We start from the raw sequence: 13867 nt of genomic DNA on the forward strand, positions 1-13867 counted from the left end.
TTACTGGCTGTGATGGGACAAAACTGCGGATGGATCAACAACATTGTTTTCTCCACAATACTAGCCTAATTGACAAAGTGAAATGAAGGAAGCCTGTACAGAATAAAAAATATTCCAAAACATGCATCCTGTTTACAACAAGGCACTAAAGTAATATTGCAAAAAAATTGGCAAAGCAATTCACTTTTTGTCCTCATTACGAAAGTGTTGTGTTTGGTGCAAATCCAATACAACACATTACTGAGTACCACTCTCCATATTTTCAAGCATAGTGGTGGCTGCATCATGTTATGGGTATGCTTGTAATCATTAAGGACAGGGGAGTTTTTCAGGATTAAAAAAAACGGAATGGAGCTGAGCACAGGCAAAATCTTAGAGGAAAACCTGTTTCAGTCTGCTTTCCACCAGACACTGGGAGATGAATTCACCTTTCAGCAGGACAATAACCTAAAACACAAGGCCAAACCTACACTGGAGTTGCTTACCAAGAAGACACTGAATGTTCCTGAGCGGCCGAGTAAAATTGTGACTTAAATCTACTTGATAATCTATGGCAAGACCTGAAAATGGTTGTCTAGTGTAACAGTATAACTTTAGTACGTCCCCTCGCCCCGACACCAGCGCGAACCAGGGACCCTCTGCACACATCAACAACTGACACCCACGAAGCACGGTCGTTACCCATCGCTCCACAAAAGCCACGACTTCAAGTCTCAGAGCAAGTGACGTAACCAATTGAAACGCTATTAGCGCGTACCCGCTAACTAGCTAGCCATTTCACATCCGTTACACTAGCAATGACCAATAACCAATTTGACAGAGCTTAAAGAATTTTGAAAATAATAATGGGAAAACGTTGCACAATCCAGGTGTGGATAGACTCACAGCTGTAATCACACAGTTGATAAACGAGGCCCCTGGTGATAGAAGCACCTTTGGCGGCAATTGCAGTATTGACTCAGGAGTGTAAATGAGATTTTTATGTGTTTAATTTATACTTAAAAAGTATATGTATTCTGAAAACGTGTTTTAACCTTTTCATTATTAGGCATTAAGTGTAGATGGTTGAGTAAAACATATATTTTATCAATTTTGAATTCAGACTGTAACATCAAAATGTGGAATAAATCAAGGGATATGAATACTTTCTGTTTGTGAAAAAGTATGTTTTATTGGAAACATACAGTGCTATGCCTATAATAAAATTAAGACATTAACCCCTATTGCTCAGCCCCGATATCTATGTACCTCAACCCACTAACCCCACACACACCTACACCCAGTTACCCATACACCACGGCCCTGTTACCCCAATGCCCTTACCCTAAGACCCACATGCCAATATCCTAATATTGATACAATTAAGTCCCAATGCACCTGTATCCTTGCCCTATAAGCCCTATTTCTTACCCCTAGAGCACAGTTCCTTTGCCAAAATACCTCATCCCTGTTACCTGCTTATCTCAGCCCTGTTCCCCACTTTGCCTAGGCCTGTATTCCCCAAGTATTCCGCTAATCATTTCATAGATCAACTCATAATACAGTGGTATAACACACGTGCCAAAACCCCACTCACTTTAATTCCTACCACAAACTTGCTGCCAAAAAAGATTTGAATAGGCAAATAGACATCCATCCAGACCCATTGCCTGTATGAGCCTTGTGTATCCCTACATCCCATTACTCATAAAAACGAAGTAAATCCATGGGCACACTCAACCCAGTGCCCAAGCCTCAACGTTCATACAAACCAGGTCTACTCTTTTGTTTTTTGTTTCTTGACCACTTTTCTTTTTGTTGTTTTCTTTTTTCTATAGCTGGGGTGGGGCTACAGGTACAATATTCATATAATTTAGTATTCTGTTCATATCATGTTTCCCATTCATTATTTCACACATATATTTTCGTGTTGTACCTGTGGGCTGCCACTCTGGAAAAAAAGAAACATAATTTGTATCATATTACAGTTCAAGTAATAATAAATTCAGAATGTACAGGAAAAGAAAACAAAAAATAAGTGGGCCTCCAAAAACTACTACCCCACCCTCCCATCCCATTCCCCTGACCCCACCCAGCTAACATGTCTCCATCCCACCTCCAAATACGATTATGATTCAAGCCCATATAAAAAAGGTCAAAGAAACATAGCATAGCAGCATGTAGACTATCTCCTTGCTGACGGCAAATGCATCTGTTTTATCATTACGCTATGTTTTTATTAGCCAACCATTATTTCAATTCCCTTGTGGCGCACGCAAGAGTCTTTTTTGTGCATACGTACCTTTGATAAATGAGGCTCCTGCTGGTTTCTCAACTACAGTTACATCAATATCCAGTAGGGGGAAGTGATGTCCATGGGAAAATTAAAGCCATGCATTAAAAAAAAAACTTTGAGATAGGCCAACATTGAAAGACTATGTGTAGAGAGAGAGACATAGATTCTGTATCTGAAGTCAGTGAACAACCCATGGTGTCAAAACAAGTGCCTATTCAGAATGCCATTATCAATTTGTACTGGGCTGGGCTTTGGTGAGGCACAATGTGGACTTGTACTGAGATCAGTCCGAAAGATCCTTTTTCATATCATCCAGAGTATAACTATTGCGCGCGCGCACACACACACACACACAAAACAAATAGATGATGAGAAATCGTTTATGGGTAGATGTAAATAATCTTTGCACATAAAATAGTGAAAATGCAAGTATTTGAAAAGAGCGCTGAAATCTTTTACTTCCTCTGTGGCTGCAGAGAGTCTGGCAGAAGACCAGTAGCTAAACCACAATCTTGCAAGCTGTCCTTTGAAATTATTTTAAGAAAAATCTCAGAAAAAGACTCAAAGATGTGTCCATGACCAGGGTCGTAACTAGGTTTGAGTTACATTGGAGTCAGATAAAATAAAATAAAAAGTTGAAGCTTATTTACTGCATTTCTATGCAATTAAAAAACTTTCAAATGCTATTCGGAGAACAGCAAACATAAGCAAAAATGACCCCAGCCATTATGACCTTGGGTGCTGTAGGTTCATTCACCTCAATCGATCTACAAACACATAGCCTATTAGCAATAGAGTTTTAATGTTATACCCCTGAAAGGGGGGAAATATGAGAAATTATTCTCACTGACACGTAGCATCAGCGATTGTTCAGTCATTTGTAATGATACAATCATCAACTCTTTACATACTGTAGATATCGCTTTCCTCAAATTACACACACTGAGTTTATAAAACATTAGGAACACCTTCCTAATATTGAGTTGCACCCCCTTATGCCCCCAGAACAGCCTCAATTTGTCGGGACTAGAAGATGTCAAATGCGTTCCAATGCTTCACAGAGTTGTGTCAAATTGGCTGGATGTCCTTTCAGTGGTGGACCATTCTTGATACACAAGGGAAACTGTTGACCGTGAAAAACCCAGAGGCATTGAAGTTCTTGACATACTCAAAACAGTGCGCTTGGCACCTACTACCACACCCCGTTCAAAGGCACTTAAATATTTTGTCTTGCCCATTCACCCTCTGAATGGCACACATACACAATCCAAGTCTCAATTGTCACGAGGCTTAAAAATCTTTCTTTAACATGTCTCCTCTCTTTCATCTACACTGATTGAAGTGGATTTAACAGGTGACATCAATAAGGGATCATAGCTTTCACCTGGCCAGTCTGTCATGGAAAGAGCAGTTGTTCCAAATGTTTTGTGCGCTCAGTGGATAGTGTTCACGTTTGTATTCCTAGGCATTACGAATCAAGCTCCGCACAAACAGACATCCAACTGGAGCACACAGACAGTGGTGTAAAGTACTGAAGTACAAATATTTTAAAGTACTACTTAAGTCGTTTTTGGGGGTATCTTTACTATTTATATTTTTGACAACTTTTATTTTTACTCCACTACATTCCGAAAGAAAATAATGTACATTTTACTCCAGATATTTTCCCTGGCACTCAAAAGAACTCGTTACATTTTGTAAGCTTAGCAGGACATGAAAATGGTCCAATTCACGCACTTATCAAGAGAACATCCCTGGTCATCCCTACTGCCTCTGATCTGGTGGACTCACTAAGCACACATGCTTCATTTGTAAATTATGTCTGAGTGTTGGAGTGTGCCCCTGGCTATCCAAAAATCAATTAAAAAAAATAGAAAATTGTGCCGTCTGGTTTGTGTAAAATAAGGAATTTAAAACCAAATACTTTTAGACTTTTATTCAAGTAGTAGTTTACTGGGTGACTTTTACTTTTACTTGAGTCATTTGCTGTTAAGGTATCTTTACTTTTACTCAAGTATTGCAATAGGGTAATTTTTCCACCACTGCACACAGATATAATCATATCATATTCACATTAATTATTAGAATATTACTTATGAGTCTGTATTAATATCAGTGATGTAGTGGTAAAAAAAAGTGGGTAATGGATAAGATGAACATTCACCAATAAGCGAAAAAGTATGACGTTTGTTTAACTGTAATGTTTGCATTTTAATGTAGGCCATGTCGAGATGTTCATATTGAAACATATCTTCTTTTTAAGTTCCTACCTTGTTTGATAAGAGTAGTAAAAATATGGTGCCGAGACCCCAACTTTGGCAACCACTGTACTAACCTCTCTCTCTGTTAGCTTCCCCTCTCTCCTCTGCATTCAGCCTCGATCACCACACCAATGTCTCAGTAGCATACTCTCTGTAAAGCAAAGTTATTATGAGAACTTAGTAGCCTATATGTTGCTCCTGCTGAGGTAGGCTCCATTTAACGTTAGCTTCTTACCTCATCCTTCAATCTGGCTAAATAATAATAGCCAGAGAACTTCAACGTTGGTTAGTGCTATCCTACCCTAACCTTAATCCTTACCGTAACTATTTTACATTTAAACTATAATGCGTTGGGGACGTCACAAGGATTCCGAATAGCATGGACTCTTCAAAGTTACTGCAATAGAAGCCTCTACCGGCAGCTAGCCACCTGAGTGACTGACTATTTACCAGTTGTGCTCTCATTCTCCGAAAGTCGATTTTTGTTTGTTTGGGGGATGTCTGTAGACACCGCAGGAGTCGCGGCATGGTTTTAAAATCGCCTTTTGTACGGCATCTCGCAAACACTGTCAGAAACCGAGCAGCATCTCCAGTTTTGCCTACCTACTCAACTGAGCCGACTCTGAGTTTAGGTAGCTCGTTTCACGTCTCAGGCCCCGGCCTGTTCCACGAGAGGGTGGAGTTAACCGTTTGAGAGAGTGGTGAATGTGCTACTAAAAAGGCTAATCCGGGAGACGAAGGTGAACATAACGAACAATTATTTGGCAAAGAGGCGGGCGCGATTAGAACTCGGTCAGATCAAGAATATAATCGTTTTAATTTTTGTCATTTAGCAGACGCTCTTATCCAGAGCGACTTACAGTGGTGAGTGCATACATTTGAAACTTTCCCCCCCCCCCCTGCGTACTGGTTCCCCGTGGGAATCGAACCCATAACCCTGATGTTGCAATCGCCATGCTCTATCAACTGAGCTTTGATCAACGCTGGGATGTTGACTTATAATTGAGTTTCTTTATTGTGTACAAACTATATTGTAGCAACCTTAACCCAAAAGGTTTGGACCTATTGGCATATTCTTTTTTTATTTAACTAGGCAAGTCAGTTAAAAACAAATTCTTATTTATAATGACAGCCTACCCCGGGCAAACCCTAACAGCACTGGGCCAATTGTGCACTGCCCTATGGGAATCAAACTGGAGTCTGTAGTGATACCTCTAGCACTGATATGCAGTGCCTTAGACCACTGCGCCACTCGGGAGCCCAAATGGTAATGGTTAAGGTGTTGGCTTGACAATCGCTGGACCTATGTCCGAGTCACCGTTGGGGCTACACCCCCAAATTTAATACACTGGTGTCAGAAGTGGGATGGAGCAAGGGCGGCCATCAGAAAGCAGTGTACACTTGAGGAATTTTGATATTGAGATGCGTGGAGACACACTCCTGAAGGTAATTGGTAATGTAGTGACCTTAACCCAACACCTAACGACCTCATCAAGAGGTTTGGACCTCTTGGTGTATTAGTTAAGGTGTTGGCTTGACAGTTGCTGGATCTGGGTTTGAGTCCCAGTTAGGGGCTACACCCTGAATTCGCTTCAGTGTCCTCATATGTAATTATGGCCATGTCCACGACAGTCACATCATTTCAAAAGATTTAGCAGGCAGGAAAAAGCTAATGAAAGATAAACCAGAGTTACTGGAACCTGTGAAAACATCCTCTTGAAGCAACCCACAGATATAAGACACTGATCTTGCACGCACTACAAGAACTGTAGATTGGTATCTTCACTTCTCTGCCACACATGAGACACATTAGATCGTATTCCTGCTCAACCTAATGTAAACCTAAACGAATCAGCTTTTATAAAGGATGTACTTACTCTATGTTCCCCTTTCACTAAGCAGTATACATTTCTCTGAACTGTACAGATGTCCTGTGAGAAGTTCATAGTCATGAGGATGTCGACAGGGTTTGGTTATAGTTGAGGAGCATGACAAAGCTGTACTAACTATGCTAACTACAGTCAGGTATACTAACTACAGTCAGATAGATGTCTTATAGCATAAGCTCAATGTCAGTGATGAACACACATAAAGCAAGTCCCTGATTATATAGTATAGAAATGACCTCACAGCAAATTACATTTTGTCAATATATGATAAGCACAGTCAGGTAGATGTTTTTTAAATGCCCTCTTTCTTTAGCTCTGACAGCTGTTAGTGGTGCAGTATGGCCACTTACTGCTGTCTTTTCAGATAAAAAACAGTGATTGGATTCTGCAGAATTGCTCTTCACCCAGATAAGGTATTCTTATCTTATTGAAAAAGCTTGTCCATTCATATCTGTGGGTAACATCTTGCTCTAGAAGGGTTCAGAGTTGTACAAAATAACTGCCATCAGTTTCATAAACATTTCTAAATGTTAAAAAATAAAAAGGTAATTCTTTCTGTGATTGATCTTCATATTGATGACCGAGGTTACCATGACCTGCTACCAATAACAGTGATAAGCTCCCATTCAAGCTTTTGCATTCAAGTGTAGCTCAGTTGGTGGAGCATGACACTTGCAATTCCAGACGACCAATACGTAAAAATGTAAGCATGCATGACTACGTCGCTTTGGATAAAAGCGTCTGCTAAATGGCATGCTGTATATACAGTATATATACATACTGTATGAGCCTACAGGGGCAAGGGTTTGTTTCTGGACCGGGCGGGCCTACCTTTCACCTCAAGCGTACCTATTGCTCCTTAATCATCCATTTTATCATTCTTTTTTGCAGAAATGGGTTGGACCTGTCTTCGTCTTCAGTGAGCTGGATCCCTTGGAGAAAAACCCATCTACACAGATGATGACTGAGAAGCAGCTAGACATCCTCGGGCTGTCCAGGCTGAGTGTGGAGGAAGACAGCAGCAGCAGCAGTGGAGACCAGGGCACCTGTCACTCCGCTGGACACATCTCCATCGATACTGTGATGGTGTCTGGGGAGGAAGGAGCTTTGTCAGGGAGTTCTTGGGTGACATACAAGTGCAGCCAAGGTGGGGAAAGCTTCTCCCAATATTCTGGAGGCAGCAGAGGAGGTATGGACAGTGAGGCGGAGGGCCCTCTTGGTGCTGGGGCAGAAGAGGAAGGAGGGTTATCTGGGCAGAGTGGAAGACGGGCATCAATGGGCCTGCGTGCTATGAGGTGGCAGCTCCAGCTACAGGCCCGCAACTATCAACCAGAGCAGATTTCATTGGACTCAGAGGACGGCTACCCTCCCTTGGTGCTGGATCTGGACAGTGTGGACACCATTGACAGTGGAGTCTTTGTTGAGTCTGACTGTAGCAGCCCTTTAAACTCTAACTTTGAGTCTGAGAAGCAGATAGACTCTGCTTTACTGAGTGGGGTAGGCAGTTCCCCTTCTGAATATGTCAAACAGTGGGTGACGGGTAACACTATGCAAGAGGACTCAACCAATTCAGGACAGAACAGGACGATGTGATGTGATGTCACCACCTCTGTCACTGACAGTGCTCGAGCATATTTGTAAAATGCCTTACTTTCCCTGGCAAAGGTATATTGTTCATATTGTCATCATGTTTTTTTTTTAAGTGGAGTACGATTGATTTCTTCCAAACATAAAAATGGTTTATCGTAGTAATACAATAATATTGTTTGACAATAGTTGTCATGTTGCGTTATGTGAATAGATGTAGATAAGTCATTTTGGCCTTCCCAGGCCTAGATTTTGGCCTTCATGTAATTAATCATTTTTTACAGCTTCATTTCTCATGCAAATTCCCTGTAGAAAGGGTATTGTTTTTATATAATGTTTGTCATCTAATGTTTCTTACGTTTGTGACAATGGATCCAATTGAGGAGTTTGCATTCATTTTCAATCGCTTGTTAATTCTTTAAAGGGACAATCCGCAGTTGCTACATCCATTTTTGACTTATGAATGAATTATATAAACTAATTTACTCTTGAAGAATATAACTTTTAAATGCCTCATGAGCTTAGTTCAACTGTCGTACCCAATCAGAACCCAAAATATAAGCTTGTTTTACTCCAATGTTTGTAAACATTGTAAGTGTAAACAAAAACTGTATAGCCTCAAAATATGCTTAAAATGTTGATATATAGGATGGTCATTCCTTGCATCAACAGCGCTGCCTATGAATTTATGAGTGGTTACATTTCTCCAGGCCCATCCCTCAGCTATTACCAAAACAGAGGCTGGTGGCTTTGTTAATGTTTCAACTAACGATTGCCCATTTAAAGTACAATTTTTTTTCTCATATGCATGAAGTCCCACAGTGGTAAAAACAATCTTTTTAAGTAATGGGAGCGTTCCAACATTCAGATATTAGTCTCCTTTTTCTGTACGATACAAAAATGCATCAGAACACAGATTTAGGTCTGCTTTAATGCAGTTCTGTCATTGTCTGCAAATTAAATAGACCATTTCTCTTTACAATTTTCATTTGCTGATAAGAAATTATAGCAATGTGTGGTAGTAAACAAAAAGCTTGGCAGCGGTAGGCTACATCTGATAAATTGACTCGCCACTAGGTATCGAATTGCACTGTTATCACAATAAGTTGAACAACTGTCTAGTTTCCATAAACAATCTTTGAGAAGGGTGAAACAGATTGATTTGACTGCACTGTATGATAAAACATATTTTTATATGAATTTCAGGAATATTATAATAAACTATAACTTAGTTCATTCTATTCATGATGCTTGAGTATGACTTATACACCAACACAAAACACCTTTTTTTTATTGCAAGAGTGCAATGTGAAATAGACAATATTAGACATGTTCATAAAAAACATTATGATGGGTTAATTTGAGCAATTAGATAGTAATCAACTTTGTCACAGAGAGGCATGAAGAAGGCGTGGAGAAGCGAACAGCTTTCATATGATAACAGGATGTGACTTCCTCTCATCACGTTATTATAGTGTTATGATGCTTGACTTACTCATTCATTCTCTCTGAGAGATGCCTATCCACAAGAACCACATACAAGGTAGTATGGACCTTTCTCAGAAATGTTTTCCATTGTGTACTTTCCACATTACGTTAAAATGCATAATTTTCACGTTATACATGACTTATGCATGTTTTTCCTGGTTTAGCCCTATATACTCATGCTAAGATGAAGCTTCTACTGGCACTTTGTGCAGTTTGGAACATCATTCAACTATCAGAGAGCTGTTCTTCTGGAAGTACTGTACAATATTCCATTGTACTGTCCATTTAGTTAATGTTCAGATTCATGTCCAGGAGTATAAGATCATAATATACAGTGGGGAGAACAAGTATTTGATACACTGCCAATTTTGCAGGTTTTCCTACTTACAAAGCATGTAGAGGTCTGTAATTTTTATCATAGGTACACTTCAACTGTGAGAGACGGAATCTAAAACAAAAATCCAGAAAATCACATTGAATGATTTCTAAGTAATTAATTTGCATTTTATTGCATGACATAAGTATTTGATCACCTACCAACCAGTAAGAATTCCGGCTCTCACAGACCTGTTAGTTTTTCTTTAAGAAGCCCTCCTGTTCTCCACTCATTACCTGTATTAACTGTACCTGTTTGAACTCGTTACCTGTATAAAAGACACCTGTCCACACACTCAATCAAAAAGACTCCAACCTCTCCACAATGGCCAAGACAAGAGAGCTGTGTAAGGACATCAGGGATAAAATTGTAGACCTGCACAAGGCTGGGATGGGCTACAGGACAATAGGCAAGCAGCTTGGTGAGAAGGCAACAACTGTTGGCGCAATTATTAGAAAATGGAAGAAGTTCAAGATGACGGTCAATCACCCTCGGTCTGGGGCTCCATGCAAGATCTCACCTCGTGAGGCCTCAATGATCATGAGGAAGGTGAGGGATCAGCCCAGAACTACACAGCAGGACATGTTCAATGACCTGAAGAGAGCTGGGACCACCGTTTCAAAGAAAACCATTAGTAACACACTACGCCGTCATGGATTAAAATCCTGCAGCGCACGCAAGGTCCCCCCGCTCAAGCCAGCGCATGTCCAGGCCCGTCTGAAGTTTGCCAATGACCATCTGGATGATCCAGAGGAGGAATGGGAGAAGGTCATGCGGTCTGATGAGACAAAAATAGAGCTCTTTGGTCCAAACTCCACTCGCCGTGTTTGGAGGAAGAAGAAGGATGAGTACAACCCCAAGAACACCATCCCAACCGTGAAGCATGGACGTGGAAACATCATTCTTTGGGGATGCTTTTCTGCAAAGGGGACAGGACGACTGCACCGTATTGAGGGGAGGATGGATGGGGCCATGTATCGCGAGATCTTGGCCAACAACCTCCTTCCCTCAGTAAGAGCATTGAAGATGGGTCGTGGCTGGGTCTTCCAGCATGACAACGACCCGAAACACACAGCCAGGGCAACTAAGGAGTGGGCTCCGTAAGAAGCATCTCAAGGTCCTGGAGTGGCCTAGCCAGTCTCCAGACCTGAACCCAAAAGAAAATCTTTGGAGGGAGCTGAAAGTCCGTATTGCCCAGCGACAGCCCCGAAACCTGAAGGATCTGGAGAAGGTCTGTATGGAGGAGTGGGCCAAAATCCCTGCTGCAGTGTATGCAAACCTGGACAAGAACTACAGGAAACGTATGATCTCTGTAATTGCAAACAAAGGTTTCTGTACCAAATATTAAGTTCTGCTTTTCTGATGTATCAAATACTTATGTCATGCAATAAAATGCAAATGAATTACTTAAAAATCATACAATGTGATTTTCTGGATTTTTGTTTTAGATTCCGTCTCTCACAGTTGAAGTGTACCTATGATAAAAATTACAGACCTCTACATGCTTTGTAAGTAGGAAAACCTGCAAAATCGGCAGTGTATCAAATACTTGTTCTCCCCACTGTAGGTGTCACGATCGTGTGGCGGATTAACGGACCAAAATGCAGCAGTTGGAAAATATGCCATCTTCTTTTATTTTAACACGAAGATGAACACGACACAAAAACACTTTAACAAAATAACAAAACGACCGTGAAGCTACAAACGTTGTGCACAAACATACAGGCTACAAACGTTCTTACATAGACAATTACCCACAACCAATGAGAGCCTATGGCTACCCTAAATAAGGCTCCCAATCAGAGACAACCGAAATCAGCTGTCTCTAATTGGGAACTCATTCAGGCAACCATAGACTCTCCTAGATAACTAACCACCATAGACAATGCTAAACATCTACACTCAACACAAAACCATATACTACACCCATTAACCCCTTTACCAAATAAACACCCAAAACAACAAAACATAAACATTCCCCATGTCACACCCTGACCTAACTAAAATAATAAAGAAAACCAATAATACTAAGGCCAGGGCGTGACAGTAGGTGACATGGGTTGTGATAAAAGGGTGTCTTTCTTCACAGAAATGACAGATCGACTCGCCTGTGTATCTGATTATTGGTTTACAATTACCTGTACTTTGAACATCACTGACAAGCCTGCAGATGTCAACAACACCCACTACTGGTTGAATTTCATCTGGCCTGATGAAGCTGGGTAAGGCTTATTGTGTGATGATGATGGATTCTTATGTTATGAATCTCTTGGTTCTGTCCATTGCATGAAGTGGAGAGATGAATAGGCAACATTAAATGAAAAATATATATATTATGCTGAGGATAAATAATTACTAATAATTTGAATCACAAAAATCATGAACATTTTTCCACAGGAACACATTCAAATGTCCACTGGTGGAGATGGGGGACAGTTATGGTTGCACATTTGTGGCCGATTTTGATGAGAATGTAAGGTATAACAACGCTTCATTTAATAGCGTGGACTGTTTCAATGTACGTCTTTGTTATAACATTGACTGCCAATCAAACTATGATAACTTGACAGACTTTGAACCATCCAAAAATAGTAAGTTCCCTGTGAAGATTATATTGATTTGCAATTCATGGAAAATTGCATGAAATAATTATGATTGTGCAAAATAAATTTTTCTATAGCTGACAAATAAGTGTAATGACTAACTCTCTGTCATCAGTTCAACCAACAGCTCCAAGTCATCTCGCTGTCCAGTGGACTTCAGAGGGTTACAAATGCACTTGGCAGAGTGGATATGAACACCATCCATATATAACAGAGTTCCATTACCAAATCTGCTTCTACAAATACCATGGCGATAAGGGCGAGGTAAAGTGCATTGTAATAAAAGTCATGCTTCAATGTCTTGTTAAAGTCAATGATTGTTTGATAAATTGTTTCCTGGATTTTTTTCTCAGGTGTTTTCTGTGTCCCCTCAAAACAAATCTCTGTTAATTGATAGATCTGGACTTAAGCCAGATACCACATATGTTCTGAAAGTGAGATCTGAGCTATATAAGTCCTCTGAATATAAAGGACAGTGGAGTCCGTGGAGTGCATTGGTGCAATTGAGGACTGATGCAACCGAAGGTGAGAGAGATCTGCTTTGGAGAGTTAAATCATATACCACTCTTACCTATCTCCTCTTTGTTATTGTCCCAAAATATGCTATGGAGAAACCATTTAGGCTACGTTTAGACAGACCAATTAGTGGAAAAAATATCAAAATTTGGCTGCTTCTATAAACACAGCCATTGATGCATATACTATGTTTCTCCTTCAGCAGAACCAACTATAGTCCTTGTCCTCAGCAAATTTGTATTTCCAGTTTGTGTGATTGCTGGAGTTCTGTTGTTTGTATTTTACAACCCCACTATAAGGTAACTGGTCTTCTTCAGAAACCCTTACAAATACTTAAAGATTGTGTCATGAGAGAGCGAGGCTGATTTGGAAGCACACAAACACAAATAATTTATAATAATTTGTGCCATAGAATGAAGATAACAACTTTCTATGATGTGCCAAGCCCAGCCCCTTTTTTCCAACCTCTCTACAAAGATTATAACAAACATTTCCAGGTAAAGTCTACTAATTAATTAATTATTTCCCCAAAGGGGTCCTCATCTTTAAAATGATCCCTGGGATAAAGTTTATATTATTTTTTTCTCTATAGGACTGGCTTGAGTCAGAGTGCAATCTGATACCAACATACAAAACAGAAGAGTTCCTGACCATCCATACTTTGATTATTGAGGCCAAACCTATAGCAGAGGACCAGGACTGCTCAGCTACAACACCATATCACCTAGCACAAGTTCACACTCCCGATGTTGGTTCCTCGGTGATGGACTGGGTCTGCAGTCACAGTCCAAATGGAAATGGTCCAGGGGACATCCCTTACACCCAGCTGCCCTGCTCTCCCCTAGAGCTCCAGTTTGGAGCGATGGTCACCT

The 13867-nt window shown here is 40.4% G+C and overlaps 1 protein-coding gene across 2 annotated transcripts in view; it reads left to right on the forward strand.

The window, feature by feature from the left end:
• Window positions 1-9253, forward strand: part of LOC129833080 (interleukin-21 receptor-like) — a 33643-nt gene extending 24390 nt beyond the window's left edge. For both annotated transcript variants that reach the window (XM_055897367.1, XM_055897365.1), the window contains one exon: window positions 7317-9253. In XM_055897367.1, coding sequence (XP_055753342.1) covers window positions 7317-8018 — 702 coding nt within the window. In that variant the 3' untranslated portion in view covers window positions 8019-9253. The remainder of the gene's footprint in view (window positions 1-7316) is intronic.
• The last annotated feature ends 4614 nt before the right edge of the window (window positions 9254-13867 follow it).

This window comes from Salvelinus fontinalis, chromosome 34 (assembly GCF_029448725.1).
Source record: "Salvelinus fontinalis isolate EN_2023a chromosome 34, ASM2944872v1, whole genome shotgun sequence".
NCBI classification, from domain to species: Eukaryota; Metazoa; Chordata; class Actinopteri; order Salmoniformes; family Salmonidae; genus Salvelinus; species Salvelinus fontinalis.